The sequence below is a fragment of the Choloepus didactylus genome, chromosome 2, assembly GCF_015220235.1.
Source record: "Choloepus didactylus isolate mChoDid1 chromosome 2, mChoDid1.pri, whole genome shotgun sequence".
Taxonomy (NCBI): Eukaryota; Metazoa; Chordata; class Mammalia; order Pilosa; family Megalonychidae; genus Choloepus; species Choloepus didactylus.
In genome coordinates, this window is record NC_051308.1 from 149,117,879 (window position 1) to 149,137,425 (window position 19,547).

Consider the following 19,547-nt stretch of genomic DNA (forward strand, 5'->3'; position numbering starts at 1 on the left):
TGATTCTCTTCCAGTTTCTTCTTTGACCCATGGATTGTTTGAGTGTGTTAAGTTCCATATACTGGTGAATTTTCCAGTTCTCTGCCTTTTACTGATTTCCAGCTTCATTCCATTATGGTCAGAGAAGGTGCTTTGTAAAACTTCAATCTTTCTATATTTAAATTTATTGAGACTTGTTTTGTGACCCATATTTTCCTTCAACTCTTTGAATTGATTTAGATTTTTTTGATTAGTTGTTCCAAATTCTATGTCTCCTCTGACTAAGGCATATCTTCCTGTTCGTTTTGTTGTACGGTTTGTAATTTTTTGCCGAGTCTAGGTATCTGATTATTTTGATGAGTTAACTCTGAAGTTTAGTATCTCCCTCTTGTCTAGGGTTTTATTGTTGATCAGCTTTGTGTTAAGGCTCTCTTTGACACTTGGTTCAACTTATTCTGGACCTTTCGAGTAGCCTGGGTCTAACTGTTCAGATTTGTTCAGCTCTTCATCTGATTCTTGCCCTGGATATGTGACACAATTTTTAAGATTGCCCTTTTTGTGCAGTTGTTACACCTCCAGGAGAAAGCTTCCTTTCCTCTGTTCCTACTCTGGGAAACTTGATCCATTCTGTTTTGTTATTTTGTGCAGATTTTTCTCTCCAGCTCCTATGATTTGTTGAAATTCTCCCCTCAGTGCCCCCTTTTCCTTACACTTATCAGTTCATTTTAACCCCCTTTTTTCTTTTTCTGTGAGGTTTTCTGTCTCCAGTTTCTACCCCATGAGGATATCCCACCCCAGGGAGCTAGAACAGGTCAATCCAGAAAAGGTGGGTCACTCCAGAAAAGTCAGTTTTGCATTTGAATTTAGTAAATGCACCTCTTGTTAGCAGTTCTGCTGTGCAATCTCCCTCTTCCCGCCACCCCTCCACCCCCCAGGAGACATTCTGTATGCAGCACAAGTCAGTGGTTTGTGTTCTGTCCTGGGTCTCTGCGGCCTTAGGTCCCTGTGCCTGGATATGTGTGGGACTCTAACTTGCTGCTGTGAGTGACTCTATAGTCTGTGTCCATGCTGAAAGGACCCCCATGAGACTCCCAAGATGGACGGGACCAAGTGAGGGGGAAGGGTAGGGACCTGCGGGTATGGGATGGAAATTTCCTACTTGCTTGCGATTTTTTTTTCTTCAGTTCCACATTTGTGGAGACCTTCTCCAGTCTCTATCATCTCCGGTCTCTGCGGCCTTGGGTCCCTGTGCCTGGATATGTGTGGGATTCTAACTTGCTGCTGTGAGTGGCTCCATAGTCTGGACTTTTCAGAGTTTGTCTTATGCCACCATGCTGATGATGTCACTCTCATGAGAGTTTTTTACATATTCTGGATACAAGTTCTTTGTTGGATGTGACTTACAAATATTTTCTTCCGGTCTGTAGCTTTGTCTTTTCATTCTCTTAATACTGTCTTTCACAGGGTTTGCCTTTCCATTATAAATTTTAAAATCAGCCATGTCTACAAAAAATTTATTGGCATTTTGACTAAGATTGCATTAAATCTATAGATCTGTTTGAAGAGTATTGTCATTCTAAATATATTGAGGCTTATAATCCATGAAAATGTTATTTGTCTCCAAATATTTAGGTTTGTTTATTTCATTAATATTTTGTAGTTTTTCAGCAGAGATCTTCCACATATTTTGTTACATTTATATTTACACATTATATTTTTGGAGCTCTTTTAAATAGTACTATTTTTTTAAATTTTGATTTCCAACTGTTCATTGCTAGTCTATAGAAACAACTGATTTTTGTATGTTTCTATGTATGTTAACTTCTATCCTATGACTATGCTCATGTATCAGTTTTAGGAGATTTTTGTAGATTCCTTTGGATTTTCTACATAGATAATCATGTTATCTGCAAATAGGAATAGTTTCATTTCTTCCCTTCCAATAGAAATTCTTTTTTTCTTGCCTTATTGCCTTAGCTAAGACTTTTAGTATGATGTTAGAATCAGCTATTCTTGCCTTGTTCCTGGTCTTAGGAGAAAAGTATTCAGTCTTTCACCTTTAAAAATGATGTTATCTGGGAGGCGGGGCAAGATGGCAGACTGGTGAGCTATAAGTTTTAGTTACTCCTCCAGGAAAGTAGGTAAAAAGCCAGGAACTGCGTGGACTGGACACCACAGAGCAATCTGTCTTTGGGCATACTTCATACAACACTCATGAAAATGTCGAACTGCTGAGATCAGCGAAATCTGTAAGTTTTTGCGGCCAGGGGACCCGCGCCCCTCCCTGCCAGGCTCAGTCCCGGGGGAGGAGGGGCTGTCAGCTCCGGGAAGGAGAAGGGAGAACTGCAGTGGCTGCTCTTATCGGAAACTCATTCTACTGATTCAAACTCCAACCATAGATAGACTGAGACCAGACACCAGAGACTCTGAGAGCAGCCAGCCCAGCAGAGAGGAGACAGGCATAGAAAAAAAACAACACGAAAAACTCCAAAATAAAAGCAGAGGATTTTTGGAGTTCTGGTGAACACAGAAAGGGGAAGGGCGGAGCTCAGGCCTTGAGGCGCATATGCAAATCCGGAAGCAAAGCTGATCTCTCTGCCCTGTGGACCTTTCCTTAATGGCCCTGGTTGCTTTGTCTATTAGCATTTCAATAACCCATTAGATCTCTGAGGAGGGCTGTTTTTTTTTTTTTTTTTTTAAATCCTTTTTTCTTTTTCTAAAAAAAATACTCTAAGAAGCCCAATACAGAAAGCTTCAAAAAATTGCAATTTGGGCACGTCAAGTCAAGAGCAGAACTAAGAGAGATCTGAGACAAAAGGCAATAATCCAGTGGCTGAGAAAATTCACTATAAACAACACAACTTCCCAAGAAAAGGGGGGTGTCCACTCACAGCCACCATCCTGGTGGACAGGAAACACTCCTGCCCATCGCCAGCCCCATAGCCCAGAGCTGCCCCAGACAACCCAGTGTGACGGAAGTGCTTCAAATAACAGGCACACACCACAAAACTGGGCGTGGACATTAGCCTTCCCTGCACCTCAGCTGATTGTCCCAGAGCTGGGAAGGTGGAGCAGTGTGAATTAACAAAGCCCCATTCAGCCATCATTTGAGCAGACTGGGAGCCTCCCTACACAGCCCAGCAGCCCAGAACTGCCCTGGGGGGACGGCACTCACCTGTGACATAGCACAGTCATCCCTCAACAGAGGACCCGGGGTGCACAGCCTGGAAGAGGGGCCCACTTGCAAGTCTCAGGAGCCATACGCCAATACCAAAGACTTGTGGGTCAGTGGCAGAGACAAACTGTGGCAGGACTGAACTGAAGGATTAGACTATTGCAGCAGCTTTAAAACTCTAGGATCATCAGGGAGATTTGATTGTTAGGGCCACCCCCCCTCCCCGACTGCCCAGAAACACGCCCCACATACAGGGCAGGCAACACCAACTACACACGCAAGCTTGGTACACCAATTGGGCCCCACAAGACTCACTCCCCCACTCACCAAAAAGGCTAAGCAGGGGAGAACTGGCTTGTGGAGAACAGGTGGCTCGTGGAAGCCACCTGCTGGTTAGTTAGATAAAGTGTACTCCACGAAGCTGTAGATCTGATAAATTAGAGATAAGGACTTCAATAGGTCTACAAACCCTAAAAGAACCCTATCAAGTTCAGCAAATGCCACGAGGCCAAAAACAACAGAAAATTATAAAGCATATGAAAAAACCAGACGATATGGATAACCCAAGCCCAAGCAACCAAATCAAAAGATCAGAAGAGACACAGCACCTAGAGCAGCTACTCAAAGAACTAAAGATGAACAATGAGACCATAGTACGGGATATGAAGGAAATCAAGAAGACCCTAGAAGAGCATAAAGAAGACATTGCAAGACTAAATAAAAAAATGGATGATCTTATGGAAATTAAAGAAACTGTTGACCAAATTAAAAAGATTCTGGACACTCATAGTACAAGACTAGAGGAAGTTGAACAACGAATCAGTGACCTGGAAGATGACAGAATGGAAAATAAAAGCATAAAAGAAAGAATGGGGAAAAAAATTGAAAAACTCGAAATGGACCTAGGGATATGATAGATAATATGAAACGTCCGAATATAAGACTCCTTGGTGTCCCAGAAGGGGAAGAAAAGGGTAAAGGTCTAGGAAGAGTATTCAAAGACATTGTTGGGGAAAACTTCCCAAATCTTCTAAACAACATAAATACACAAATCATAAATGCTCAGCGAACTCCAAATAGAATAAATCCAAAAAAACCCACTCCGAGACATATACTGATCACACTGTCAAACATAGAAGAGAAGGAGCAAGTTCTGAAAGCAGCAAGAGAAAAGCAATTCACCACATACAAAGGAAACAGCATAAGACTAAGTAGTGACTACTCAGCAGCCACCATGGAGGCAAGAAGGCAGTGGCACGATATATTTAAAATTCTGAGTGAGAGGAATTTCCAGCCAAGAATACTTTATCCAGCAAAGCTCTCCTTCAAATTTGAGGGAGAGCTTAAATTTTTCACAGACAAACAAATGCTGAGAGAATTTGCTAACAAGAGACCTGCCCTACTGGAGATACTAAAGGGAGCCCTACAGACAGAGAAACAAAGACAGGACGGAGAGACTTGGAGAAAGGTTCAGTACTAAAGAGATTCGGTATGGGTACAATAAAGGATATTAATAGAGAGAGGGAAAAATATGGCAAACATAAACCAAAGGATACGATGGCCGATTCAAGAAATGCCTTCACGGTTTTAACGTTGAATGTAAATGGATTAAACTCCCCAATTAAAAGATATAGATTCGCAGAATGGATCAAAAAAAATGAACCATCAATATGTTGCATACAAGAGACTCATCTTAGACACAGGGACACAAAGAAACTGAAAGTGAAAGGATGGAAAAAAATATTTCATGCAAGCTACAGCCAAAAGAAAGCAGGTGTAGCAATATTAATCTCAGATAAAATAGACTTCAAATGCAGGGATGTTTTGAGAGACAAAGAAGGCCACTACATACTAATAAAAGGGGCAATTCAGCAAGAAGAAATAACAATCGTAAATGTCTATGCACCCAATCAAGGTGCCACAAAATACATGAGAGAAACACTGGCAAAACTAAAGGAAGCAATTGATGTTTCCACAATAATTGTGGGAGACTTCAACACATCACTCTCTCCTATAGATAGATCAACCAGACACAAGACCAAGAAGGAAATTGAAAACCTAAACAATCTGATAAATGAATTAGATTTAACAGACATATACAGGACATTACATCCCAAATTACCAGGATACACATACTTTTCTAGTGCTCACGGAACTTTCTCCAGAATAGATCATATGCTGGGACATAAAACAAGCCTCAATAAATTTAAAAAGATTGAAATTATTCAAAGCACATTCTCTGACCACAATGGAATACAATTAGAAATCAATAACCATCAGAGACTTAGAAAATTCACAAATACCTGGAGGTTAAACAACACACTCCTAAACAATCAGTGGGTTAAAGAAGAAATAGCAAGAGAAATTGCTAAATATATAGAGACGAATGAAAATGAGAACACAACATACCAAAACCTATGGGATGCAGCAAAAGCAGTGCTAAGGGGGAAATTTATAGCACTAAACGCATATATTAAAAAGGAAGAAAGAGCCAAAATCAAAGAACTAATGGATCAACTGAAGAAGCTAGAAAATGAACAGCAAACCAATCCTAAACCAAGTACAAGAAAAGAAATAACAAGGATTAAAGCAGAAATAAATGACATAGAGAACAAAAAAACAATAGAGAGGATAAATATCACCAAAAGTTGGTTCTTTGAGAAGATCAACAAGATTGACAAGCCCCTAGCTAGACTGACAAAATCAAAAAGAGAGAAGACCCATATAAACAAAATAATGAATGAAAAAGGTGACATAACTGCAGATCCTGAAGAAATTAAAAAAATTATAAGAGGATATTATGAACAACTGTATGGCAACAAACTGGATAATGTAGAAGAAATGGACAATTTCCTGGAAACATATGAACAACCTAGACTGACCAGAGAAGAAATAGAAGACCTCAACCAACCCATCACAAGCAAAGAGATCCAATCAGTCATCAAAAATCTTCCCACAAATAAATGCCCAGGGCCAGATGGCTTCACAGGGGAATTCTACCAAACTTTCCAGAAAGAACTGACACCAATCTTACTCAAACTCTTTCAAAACATTGAAGAAAATGGAACACTACCTAACTCATTTTATGAAGCTAACATCAATCTAATACCAAAACCAGGCAAAGATGCTACAAAAAAGGAAAACTACCGGCCAATCTCCCTAATGAATATAGATGCAAAAATCCTCGACAAAATACTTGCAAATCGAATCCAAACACACATTAAAAAAATCACACCATGACCAAGTGGGGTTCATTCCAGGCATGCAAGGATGGTTCAACATAAGAAAAACAATCAATGTATTACAACACATTAAAAACTCGAAAGGGAAAAATCAATTGATCATCTCAATAGATGCTGAAAAAGCATTTGACAAAATCCAACATCCCTTTTTGATAAAAACACTTCAAAAGGTAGGAATTGAAGGAAACTTCCTCAACATGATAAAGAGCATATATGAAAAACCCACAGCCAGCATAGTACTCAATGGTGAGAGACTGAAAGCCTTCCCTCTAAGATCAGGAACAAGACAAGGATGCCCGCTGTCACCACTGTTATTCAACATTGTGCTGGAAGTGCTAGCCAGGGCAATCCGGCAAGACAAAGAAATAAAAGGCATCCAAATTGGAAAAGAAGAAGTAAAACTGTCATTGTTTGCAGATGATATGATCTTATATCTAGAAAACCCTGAGAAATCAACGATACACCTACTAGAGCTAATAAACAAATTTAGCAAAGTAGCGGGATACAAGATTAATGCACATAAGTCAGTAATGTTTCTATATGCTAGAAATGAACAAACTGAAGAGACACTCAATAAAAAGATACCGTTTTCAATAGCAACTAAAAAAATCAAGTACCTAGGAATAAACTTAACCAAAGATGTAAAAGACCTATACAAAGAAAACTACATAACTCTACTAAAAGAAATAGAAGGGGACCTTAAAAGATGGAAAAATATTCCATGTTCATGGATAGGAAGGCTAAATGTCATTAAGATGTCAATTCTACCCAAACTCATCTACAGATTCAATGCAATCCCAATCAAAATTCCAACAACCTACTTTGCAGACTTGGAAAAGCTAGTTATCAAATTTATTTGGAAAGGGAAGATGCCTCGAATTGCTAAAGACACTCTAAAAAAGAAAAACGAAGTGGGAGGACTTACACTCCCTGACTTTGAAGCTTATTATAAAGCCACAGTTGCCAAAACAGCATGGTACTGGCACAAAGATAGACATATAGATCAATGGAATCGAACTGAGAATTCAGAGATAGACCTTCAGATCTATGGCCGACTGATCTTTGATAAGGCCCCCAAAGTCACCGAACTGAGCCATAATGGTCTTTTCAACAAATGGGGCTGGGAGAGTTGGATATCCATATCCAAAAGAATGAAAGAGGACCCCTACCTCACCCCCTACACAAAAATTAACTCAAAATGGACCAAAGATCTCAATATAAAAGAAAGTACCATAAAACTCCTAGAAGATAATGTAGGAAAACATCTTCAAGACCTTGTATTAGGAGGCCACTTCCTAGACTTTACACCCAAAGCACAAGCAACAAAAGAGAAAATAGATAAATGGGAACTCCTCAAGCTTAGAAGTTTCTGCACCTCCAAGGAATTTCTCAAAAAGGTAAAGAGGCAGCCAACTCAATGGGAAAAAATTTTTGGAAACCATGTATCTGACAAAAGACTGATATCTTGCATATACAAAGAAATCCTACAACTCAATGACAATAGTACAGACAGCCCAATTATAAAATGGGCAAAAGATATGAAAAGACAGTTCTCTGAAGAGGAAATACAAATGGCCAAGAAACACATGAAAAAATGTTCAGCTTCACTAGCTATTAGAGAGATGCAAATTAAGACCACAATGAGATACCATCTAACACCGGTTAGAATGTCTGCCATTAAACAAACAGGAAACTACAAATGCTGGAGGGGATGTGGAGAAATTGGAATTCTTATTCATTGTTGGTGGGACTGTATAATGGTTCAGCCACTCTGGAAGTCAGTCTGGCAGTTCCTTAGAAAACTAGATATAGAGCTACCATTCGATCCAGCAATTGCACTTCTCGGTATATACCCGGAAGATCGGAAAGCAGTGACACGAACAGATATCTGCACGCCAATGTTCATAGCAGCATTATTCACAATTGCCAAGAGATGGAAACAACCCAAATGTCCTTCAACAGATGAGTGGATAAATAAAATGTGGTATATACACACGATGGAATACTACGCGGCAGTAAGAAGGAACGATCTGGTGAAACATATGACAACATGGATGAACCTTGAAGACATAATGCTGAGCGAAATAAGCCAGGCACAAAAAGAGAAATATTATATGCTACCACTAATGTGAACTTTCAAAAATGTAAAACAAATGGTTTATAATGTAGAATGTAGGGGAACTAGCAGTAGAGAGCAATTAAGGAAGGGGGAACAATAATCCAAGAAGAACAGATAAGCTATTTAACGTTCTGGGGATGCCCAGAAATGACTATGGTCTGTTAATTTCTGATGGATGTAGTAGGAACAAGTTCACTGAAATGTTGCTATATTATGTAACTTTCTTGGGGTAAAGTAGGAACATGGTGGAAGTTAAGCAGTTATCTTATGTTAGTTGTCTTTTTCTTACTCCCTTGTTATGGTCTCTTTGAAATGTTCTTTTATTGTATGTTTGTTTTCTTTTTAACTTTTTTTTCATACAGTTGATTTAAAAAAGAAGGGAAAGTTAAAAAAAAAAAAAGAAAAAGAAAAAGAAAAAAGACAAACAAGGAAAAAAAAAAAAAAAGATGTAGTGCCCCCTTGAGGAGCCTGTGGAGAATGCAGGGGTATTCGCCTACCCCACCTCCATGGTTGCTAACATGACCACAGACATAGGGGACTGGTGGTTTGATGGGTTGAGCCCTCTACCATAAGTTTTACCCTTGGGAAGACGGTTGCTGCAAAGGAGAGGCTAGGCCTCCCTGTATTTGTGCCTAAGAGTCTCCTCCTGAATGCCTCTTTGTTGCTCAGATGTGGCCCTCTCTCTCTGGCTAAGCCAACTTGAAAGGTGAAATCACTGCCCTCCCCCCTACGTGGGATCAGACACCCAGGGAAGTGAATCTCCCTGGCAACGTGGAATATGACTCCCGGGGAGGAATGTAGACCCGGCATCATGGGATGGAGAACATCTTCTTGACCAAAAGGGGGATGTGAAAGGAAATGAAATAAGCTTCAGTGGCAGAGAGATTCCAAAACGAGCCGAGAGATCACTCTGGTGGGCACTCTTACGCACACTTTAGACAACCTTTTTTAGGTTCTAAAGAATTGGGGTAGCTGGTGGTGGATACCTGAAACTATTAAACTACAACCCAGAACCCATGAATCTCGAAGACAGTTGTATAAAAATGTAGCTTATGAGGGGTGACAGTGGGATTGGGAATACCATAAGGACCAAACTCCACTTTGTCTAGTTTATGGATGGATGTGTAGAAAAGTAGGGGAAGGAAACAAACAGACAAAGGTACCCAGTGTTCTTTTTTACTTCAATCGCTCTTTTTCACTCTAATTATTATTCTTGTTATTTTTGTGTGTGTGCTAATGAAGGTGTCAGGGATTGATTTAGGTGACGAATGTACAACTATGTAATGGTACTGTAAACAATCGAAAGTACAATTTGTTTTGTATGACTGCGTGGTATGTGAATATATCTCAATAAAATGATGATAAAAAAAATGATGTTATCTACAGGGTTTTTAAAATACACTGTCTTTATCAGCTTAAAGAAGTTCCCTTCTATTTCTAGTTGGCTGAGAGTTTTTATCATGACAGAATGTTGAATTTTGTCAAACGCTTTTCCTCCAACGACTGATAGGATCTCATGGTTCTTTTTAATCCTTTGGTCTGTTAACATAATGTATTAAATTGATTTTTAAAAAATTAGTGCAGTTGCAGGTTTACAAAAAGATCATACAGAATGTACAGAATTCCCATATATCCCCACCCCCAATTTTCCCTATTATTAACATTTTGCCTTAGTGTCATACCTTTGTTACAATTGATGAAATATTATTATAATTATATTACCTATAGTCCATAGTGTACATTAAGGTTCATTCTTTTTGTTGTAACATTGATTTATTTTTTAATGTTGACCCAGTTTTTCCTTCCCAGCACTCTTGGTCATGATGTTTTCTTTATGTGTGTGTGTATATTTACTGCTGGATTTGCTTTGCTAATATTTTGTTTAGCATTTTTGCTCCAGTATTCATGAAGGATATTGGTCAGTGTTTCTTTTCTTGTGCTTTCTTTGTCTCATTTTGGTATTAGGGCAATGCTGGTGTCATCAAGAATGCACTGGAAAGTGATCCCTCCTCTTCTATATTCTGGAAGAGACTCTATGGAATCAGTGTTATTTCTTTCTTAAAGTGTGTGGAAGAATTCACCAGTAAAATCACCAAAGAAACAATCTGTGGTGGGATTTTCTTTTTCGGCAATTTTATTTTATTTTTTTTTGGGTGTTACTAACATTTAATACATGAATTGAAACTTGATGTCAGACTGGCACATATCTTTATACATAAGGAATTTGGGTATCCTGAGGGAAGAAAAAAAGTCTGCGGTGTACAGAGATAAGAGCAGCACCTTCACTGTTCACTTACAGTCAACTGTGACACTATGGGTTTGCAAGTGCTTGGTTAGGTTGATTTACTAGTGATATTATCGCTTTTTTTCACGCATGTCTTTCTTACATTACTCATCTACCCATACACTGGATAAAGAGGGTGTCAGTCATCAGGTTTAACAATCACATGGTCACAAGATGAAAGCTATATATATAGTTATAAAACCATTAGCAAAAATCAAAGCTACTGGATTATAGTTCAACAATTTCAGGTATTTCCTTCTGGCTATTCTAATACACTAGAAACTAAAAAGAAATATCTACATAATTAGTCAGTAGTCATAATCACTTGTTAAATCCTAATTTCTCAGTTACAACTCCTCCCTCTCATTTGATCATTCTCTCAATCTTCAGGGATATCTGGGCACTGACCATTCTAACTTTTCGTGCTGAAAAGGGATGCTGAAAATATGGAGTAGAGTAATGAAACTGGTTGATGTTCTTAGAAAGACCGGTACTTCTGAGTTTCAGAGCTTACCTGGCATAGGAGTCATCTGGAGGCTTTAAGTTTCTGAAAAAATAAACTTAGTAGGTAAAACTTTAGAGTCTTAGATAGACTCTACAAAAGAAAAGAAAACCCAGTATATTCTTTCCAGTTTTCAGAAATACTGTTGGTTGGGACTTGGCATACTGTTGCAATTTGCAATATCTTTTTTTAGTAATTTTTAAAAGTATGAATCCAATACATTTAATATATGTAGAAATATTCAGATTAGCTATTCCTTCTAGTATGAGTTTTATTTATTTGTGACCTTTAAAGAAATGGTTTATATCATGTAAGTTGTCAGATTAATGTGCACAGAACTTTTTGTGGTATTCCTTTATTAACCTTTAATATCTTTGGAGTTTGCAGTGACATATCCTTGATTATTCAAATTATAAGTAATTTGTGTCTTCTATCTTCTTTTTTTTTCCCCACAGTTAAGAATGGCTAGAGGTTTATAAATTTTATTCATCTTTTCAAAGAACCAGCTTTTGGATTCATTACTGATGATTTTCTCTATTGATGTTCTCATCTCAATTTCAGTTCTTTTCAGTTATGATCTTTAATTATTTCTATACTGCTGCCTCTTTTGGGCTATTTTGCTCTTCTTTTCCTAGTTTTTATATTAGGAATTATTGATTATTCAGGGATTATTGCTTTTTCTTTCTTTTTTCCTAAAGTACACATTTAATGCTATAGATTTCCCTTTAAGAAATGGGTTAGCTGTTTCTCACAAATTTGGTATGTTGAATTTTCATTTTCATTCAGGCAAATATTTTCTAATTTCCTTTGGGACTTACTCTTTGACCCATGGATTATTTAGAAGTGTGTTGCTTAATTTCCAAATATTTGGAGGTTTCCAGTTATCTTTTTGGTATTGATTTCTAGCTTAATTTCAATATGGTGAGAGAACATTATTATAAAGCTTCAATTATTTCCAATTTGATAAAGTTTATTTTATGACCCAGAATATAGTGAACATTCCAGGGGCACTTGAAAAAAAAGGTATATTCTTCTGTTGTTGGGTCTAGTAGTCTATAAATGTCAATTAGGTTAAGTTGGTTGAAGGTGTAGGGGTATTGTATATTCTTGCTGATTTTTTGTCTACATCTTCTATTGATTACAGAAAAGAGGAGTGCTGAAACCACAACTAAAGTTTTAGATTAATCTTCTTCACCTTTGACTTCTTCATTTTGCTTCACATATTTCAAAACTCTGTTGTTAGGAACACATGGATGATGTCTTCTTGGTGAATTGAACCTTTTACCATTATGTAATGTCCCTCTTTATCACTTGTAATTTTCTTTGCTCTGAAGTCTATCTTACCTGATATTTATACAGCTACACAGCTTTCTTTTGATTAGTGTTCATGTTGCACACCTTTTTTCCATCCTTTTATATTTAAACTATATATATCACTATATTTAAAACAAGTTACTTCAAGACAGTATATATTTGAGGCTTGTTTATTTTAAAAAGGTTTTATCCAGTCCTACAATCAGTCTTATTTGGTATGTTAGAAACATTTACATTTAAGATAATTTTGCATATTATTAGAATTAAGCATACCATTTTGTTAGTTTTCTCTGCTGTCTCTGTTTTTCATTCCTATTTCTCCTTTCTAGTTTTCTTTTCAACTATTTTAATATTTTCATAATTCTATTTTAATTCATCTACTGGCTTATTTTTTTTTACTATATCTGCATAGTTTTAGTGGCTGCTCTAGAAATTATAATATACATAATTTAATTATTCAGAATCTACTTAGAATTAATATTTTGCCACTTGAAGTGAAATGCAGAGACCTTATAAACATATAGATCCCTTTCCCCTTCCTTCCACATATTGTAGTTGTCACATGTATTATAATAAATATACTGAACTTCACCAGACAATGTTATTAAATTTTGCTTTCAATTGTCATAGATATTATAAACATCTTAATTGGAGAAAAATATTCCATTATGTTTACCCAAATATTAACTATTTCAAGTTTTCTTCCTTCATTTCCGAAGTTGCAAGTTTCCCTCTGGTATTATTACATTTTGGTGGAAGAACTTTCTTCAGAATTTGTTTCAGAAAATGTTTGCTGGTGACAAATTCTCTAAACTTCCCTTCATCTATAAATGTCTTTATTTCATCTTCATTGCTATAGAATATTTTTGCTGGATATAGAATTCTAGGTTGAGAGTTTTCCTCTTTCAGCACTACAAAAAATGTTGTTCTTCTGTCTTCTTGCTTCCATGGGTTATGATGAGAAACCTACAGTAATTCCAATCTTTTGTTCCCTTTTATGCAATGGGTTGCTAATATCTGGCTGCTCTCAATATATTTTGGTTTTAGATTTGAGCAAACATTTTTATGTGTCTCAGAATGCTTTTCTTTGAGTTTATCTTCTTCGATCCTCTGAATTTGTAAATTTATTTTTTTGCCAAATTTGTGAAGTTTTCAGTCATTACTCCTTTTTTTTAATATTCATTTTCTTGAGATATATTCACATACCACGCAGTCATACAAAACATACAGTACATTCAATTCTTCACAGTACCATTACATAGTTGTACATTCATCACCAAAATCAATCCCTGACACCTTCATTACCGTACACACACAAATAACAAGAATAATAATTAAAGTGAAAAAGACCAATTAAAGTAAAAAAGAACACTGGGTGCCTTTGTCTGTTTGTTTCCTTCCCCCATTTTTCTACTCACCCATCCATAAACTAGACAAAGGGGAGTGTGGTCCTTACGGCTTTCCCAATCCCACTGTCACCCCTCATAAACTACATTTTTATACAATCGTCTTCAAGATTCATGGGTTCTGGGTTGTAGTTTGATAGTTCCAGGTATCTACCGCCAGCTACCCCAATTCATTAGAACCTAAAAAGGGTTGTCTATATTGTGCGTAAGAGTGCCCACCAGAGTGCCTTTTGGCTCCTTTTGGAATCTCTCTGCCACTGAAGCTTATTTCATTTACTTTCATTTCCCCCTTTTGGTCAAGAAGATGTTCTCCATCCCATGATGCCGGGTCTACATCCCGCCCCGGAAGTCATACTGCACATTGCCAGGGAGATTCACTCCCCTGGGTGTCTGATCCCACGTAGAGGGGTGGGCAGTGATTTCACCTTTCAAGTTGGATTAGCTAGAGAGAGAGGGCCACATCTGAGCAACAAAGAGGCATTCAGAAGGAGGCTCTTAGGCACAATTATAGGGAAGCCTAGCCTCTCCTTTGCAGCAACAGTCTTCCCAAGAGCAAGTCCTGTGGTAGAGGGCTCAGCCCATCAAACCACCAGTTCCCTATGTCTGTGAGCACATTAGCAAACATCGAGGTGGGGCAGGCCAATACCCCCACATTCTCCACCAGCTCTTGGGGGCTTTGCATATTTTTTTCCTTGTTTTTTTTTAACCTTTTTTTTTTAAATCAACTGTATAAAAAATAAAAAAAAATTAAAACATACAATAAAAGAACATTTCAAAGAGACCATAACCAGGGAGTAAGAAAAAGACAACTAACCTAAGGTAACTACTTTACTTCCAACATGTTCCTACTCTACCCCAAGAAAGTAACCTAATATAGCAACATTTCTGTGAACTTGTTCCTACTATATCCATCGGAAATTAACAGACCATAGTCATTCCTGGGCATCCCCAGAAAGTTAAATTTACCCACGATAGCTTATCTGTTCTTATTGGATTATCGTTCCGCCTTCCTTAATTGCTCTTTATCGCTTGTTCCCCTACATTCTACATTATAAACCATTTGTTTTACATTTTTCAAAGTTCACACTAGTGGTAGCATATAATATTTCTCTTTTTGTGCCTGGCTTGTTTCACTCAGCATTATGTCTTCAAGGTTCATCCATGTTGTCATATGTTTCACGACATCATTCCTTCTTACTGCCGTGTAGTATTCCATCGTGTGTATATACCACATTTTCTTTATCCACTCATCTGTTGAAGGACATTTGGGTTGTTTCCATCTCTTGGCAATTGTGAATAATGCTGCTATGAACATTGGCGTGCAGATATCTGTTCGTAGCACTGCTTTCAGATCTTCCGGGTATATACCGAGATGTGCAATTGCTGGATTGAAGGGTAACTCTATATCTAGTTTTCTAAGGAACTGCCAGACTGACTTCCAGAGTGGCTGAACCACTATACAGTCCCACCAACAATGAATAAGAGTTCCAATTTCTCCACATCCCCTGCAGCATTTGTAGTTTCCTGTTTGTTTAATGGTAGCCATTCTAACTGGTGTGAGATGGTATCTCATTGTGGTCTCAATTTGCATCTCTCTAATAGCTAGTGAAGCTGAACATTTTTTCATGTGTTTCTTGGCCATTTGTATTTCCTCTTCAGAGAACTGTCTTTTCATATCTTTTGCCCATTTTATAATTGGGCTGTCTGTACTATTGTCATTGAGTTGTAGGATTTCTTTATATATGCAAGTTATCAGTCTTTTGTCAGATACATGGTTTCCAAAAATTTTTTCCCATTGAGTTGGCTGCCTCTTTACCTTTTTGACAAATTCCTTTGAGATACAGAAACTTCTAAGCTTGAGGAGTTCCCATTTATCTATTTTTTCTTTTGTTGCTTGTGCTTTAAAGTCTAGGAAGTGGCTGCCTAATACAAGGTCTTGAAGATGTTTCCCTTCATTATCTTCTAGGAGTTTTATGGTACTTTCTTTTATATTGAGATCTTTGGTCCATTTTGAGTTAATTTTTGTGTAGGGTGTGAGGGAGGGTTCCTCTTTCATTCTTTTGGATATGGATATCCAACTCTCCCAGCCCCATTTGTTGAATAGACCATTATGACCCAGTTCAGTGACTTTGGGGGCCTTATCAAAGATCAGTTGGCCATAGATCTGGGGGTCTATCTCCGAATTCTCAATTCAATTCCATTGATCAATATGTCTATCTTTGTGCCAGTACCATGCTGTTTTGACAACTGTGGCTTTATAATAAGTTTCAAAGTCAGGGAGTGTAAGTCCTCCCACTTCATTTTTCTTTCTCAGAGTGTCTTTAGCAATTCGAGGCATCTTCCCTTTCCAAATAAATTTGATTACTAGCTTTTCCAAGTTTGCAAAATAGGTTGTTGGAATTTTGATTGGGATTGCATTGAATCTGTAGATGAGTTTGGGTAGAATTCATTAGTCCTTAAAATATTTTCTTCACCAATGTCCTTCTCTTCTCCTTCCAGGACTCTAATAACATGAATGTTAGAATTTTTGAAATTATCGCACAGATCGCTGATGCTTTGTTCAATTTTTAAACCCTATCTTTTTTCTCTCTGTTGCTCACAGAGGGTAATTTTCATTGTTTACTGACTTTCCTTTTCTTAGTTCCATTCTGCCATGAAGTCCATCCAAATTATGTATTTTTTTTTTGTAGTCTTGAGCTTTTAGTCCTGCATCTTCTTCTTCACTTTTTTTTTTTCACTCTATAATTTTATCCCAAGGGTAAGAGTGCTTCTACTCCTTTTTTCCCTCTCAACCAATCTTCAGGCAATTGATGTCTCTAGTGAAATAGTGTCTACAGAATCACTCTTACCTTGATAATGTACAAAATAATGATTAAATCTGAAATGGCAGGTATACTTTATAAAATAAAGAAAACTAGGCTAGTAATTTTTAAGGTTCTTTTCAGTATTCATATTCTAAGTATGCATTTTATACACTTCATAAAAAACATTAACTACTACTTACTTTTTCAATCTGCTTTTCCATTTCTTTATGCTGTTCAAGATGAAATTTCTTTGCTTTTTCAAAGGCCAGACAAATTTTCTCATGCTCTGTATTGATATTGGTTTCTAGACTTTTAATCTTTTCATTCTTTTCCTAAAAATACAAAATCACTTTAAGGAATATAACTGAGAATCATTTTTACATAAAGTTGCATTAGAGAAACACTAAATTTACCTTGCTGAATTATTTAAAGAACCACAGCAGTTAATACTTCAAATTTTAAAAAACATTTAAATATTTATAAAATAAACAAAATGGTAAAAATATTTTATCAAAAATAGACCAGATTATTTTCAGAAATGAAAACACTTAGAAGCAGATAACAAGACTGCTATTATTTCCTTCAATTCTATTAAGAATCTAATTTCTCATAAAATGAGAAAACTTGCATAACAACTTTCCATACAAATTTAGTAACTTAAAAATATAGAAACAAAAAATAAAAAATCAGAAGAGTTTAATACAATTTATACTTTCCTATTTGGTATATTTTTAATAATGATACTGAAAAAATAAGCTTTCAATAATTAAATGACTAAAAGTCATAGTAAATATGCAGTGAAAAAGGTAGCTTTTACCGTAAGTTCCTGTTCTAGTTCTGTATTTTTTGCTGCAATAGAGGAATAAGCAACTATTTTTTCTTCCAGCTGTTTCTCTAGAGTTAAAAGCTGAGAACACTTCTTTGTCATCTGAAAAAAATTAAAATAAATGTTTTGTTTTTTTTTTAAGATAATGACTTTTTATCCTAAAATCACCAGTCCTCTTTTCAAAAGTATAATACACTGTGTCTAGGTAAACAAGGTAAATTTATGGTGGTAGACATTTAGGATGCAAAATGAATAACCTTTTCATCCACATAATTATAAGTACTTTAAAAAATTAGTGACAATTTAGAAGAAAAGCAAATATTGAGGGAAAGACCAGAGACATGCCTCATCTATGTAAAATACAAATAATTTAATTCAGACCACTATCTCCAAATAGGATTGCACCCTCACCCATTTCTTAAAAAGTAGGTGCTGAAGACTGAAATTAGTATAATAAGAGGCTAACAGCAGTCATTTCCGAGTGGTAGAATTATCAGTAATTTAATTTATTCTTTGTCCCTGTCTGCATTTTCAACAACAAGACAGTGCTATGTTTGTAATAAAAAACTGTAACAGTTATTAATCTCAGTACTTGACAATTTTCTAACCGGGTAGCTGTAATTACAAACTGACTAAATTTCCTTTTCCACTATTCACATTAAGTTCCTATCTCACAGGTCTTCTCCTTAGGCTTGGCTACAGACTTTAAGATGAAAACTCAGACATTTAAAAAGTGCCCCCATATATTCTAGAACCTCAAGTTTGAAGGTTGAACATAACATGTATACATGTGGTCCTGGTCCACCATTACCTAATAAACCATTCTTGTCCTGTCCTCAGTGGAAAAGAAGATCAGATATACACAAAACATGCATTGTCCTCTTTTCAGAATAAAATCCATATACTATCTGCATCAGATTCACCTGCAGTTGTTTAAAAAATGCAGATTCCATCTCTGTTCTTTGAAGTCTGGAATAGGACACAGAAATCTGCATGTTTAACAGGTTTCCCAGCTGATTCTGATGTTTGCTAAAATTTGAGTACTACTGCATCCTTAATATGACTGAAATTCTTTATTACCACTCCTTTTTTTCCAACTTCATAATCTAAATTCTTTACTTATAAATATGTATTAGCCATCTTAATTTAACCTGCAGAAGTTCTAATAAGATGCAATGCAGTATTAGTTCCACCAAATTTGAGATGTTAGCCAATAGGGTATTCTCCTACTTTCAACATAGGTTAAAACCCAAAGATTTCTAAATATATTTTAAAAAGAATTATGCCTTACATTGTATCATTTATTTAAAAAAAAAACAACTTATAAATCTGGACTTAAACATTTAATTTTTACAAAACCCTGCAATGATATATATTTTCCTATCTCAAAATTTAGTACATATATATAGCTAATTCCAAGCTTACTTCACTTTCCAGTTTGCTAGAATTTGAAGCTTTTTCTAGCAGCTCCTCTTGAATCAGCTGAAACTGACTAGTTCTGCGGGCCATATTAACTTTCAAATCAGAATTCTCAGCTTCTGTTTGCATAAGCTTAGTACGTAGTTCTTCTATTCCAGCAGCAAGTCTTTGTCTTTCTCTTTCATACTGCTTGCACACAGTTTGTTGTTGATTTTGATCTTTTATACTTTCTGCTAATACACATAAAAGGAAAGTTGTTCTGGATAAAACTTCAAGAATAAAAACCTATTTCAATAGTTGAAAGATTTAAAGAGAATGGAGAATGAGACATATAATATGGATAAAATAATTAAGGAACATGGTAAATAAGGTACTTTCTAAATTACATAACAATGTGGGGATAAGTTCTTCTGAACCACTCAGTTTTCTGGAAAGATGGAGATTGTTCCTTTGTACTATAAATTTAAAAGTCCCAGA

The 19,547-nt window shown here is 36.4% G+C and overlaps 1 protein-coding gene across 1 annotated transcript in view; it reads right to left on the reverse strand.

Moving 5' to 3' along the window:
- CCDC18 (coiled-coil domain containing 18) overlaps positions 1 to 19,547 on the reverse strand; it is a 131,879-nt gene that overhangs the window by 67,872 nt on the left and 44,460 nt on the right. The window contains 3 exon segments of the mRNA XM_037826619.1: positions 17,026 to 17,157; positions 17,643 to 17,753; positions 19,077 to 19,303. Of these exon segments, the coding sequence (XP_037682547.1) occupies positions 17,026 to 17,157; positions 17,643 to 17,753; positions 19,077 to 19,303 (470 nt within the window).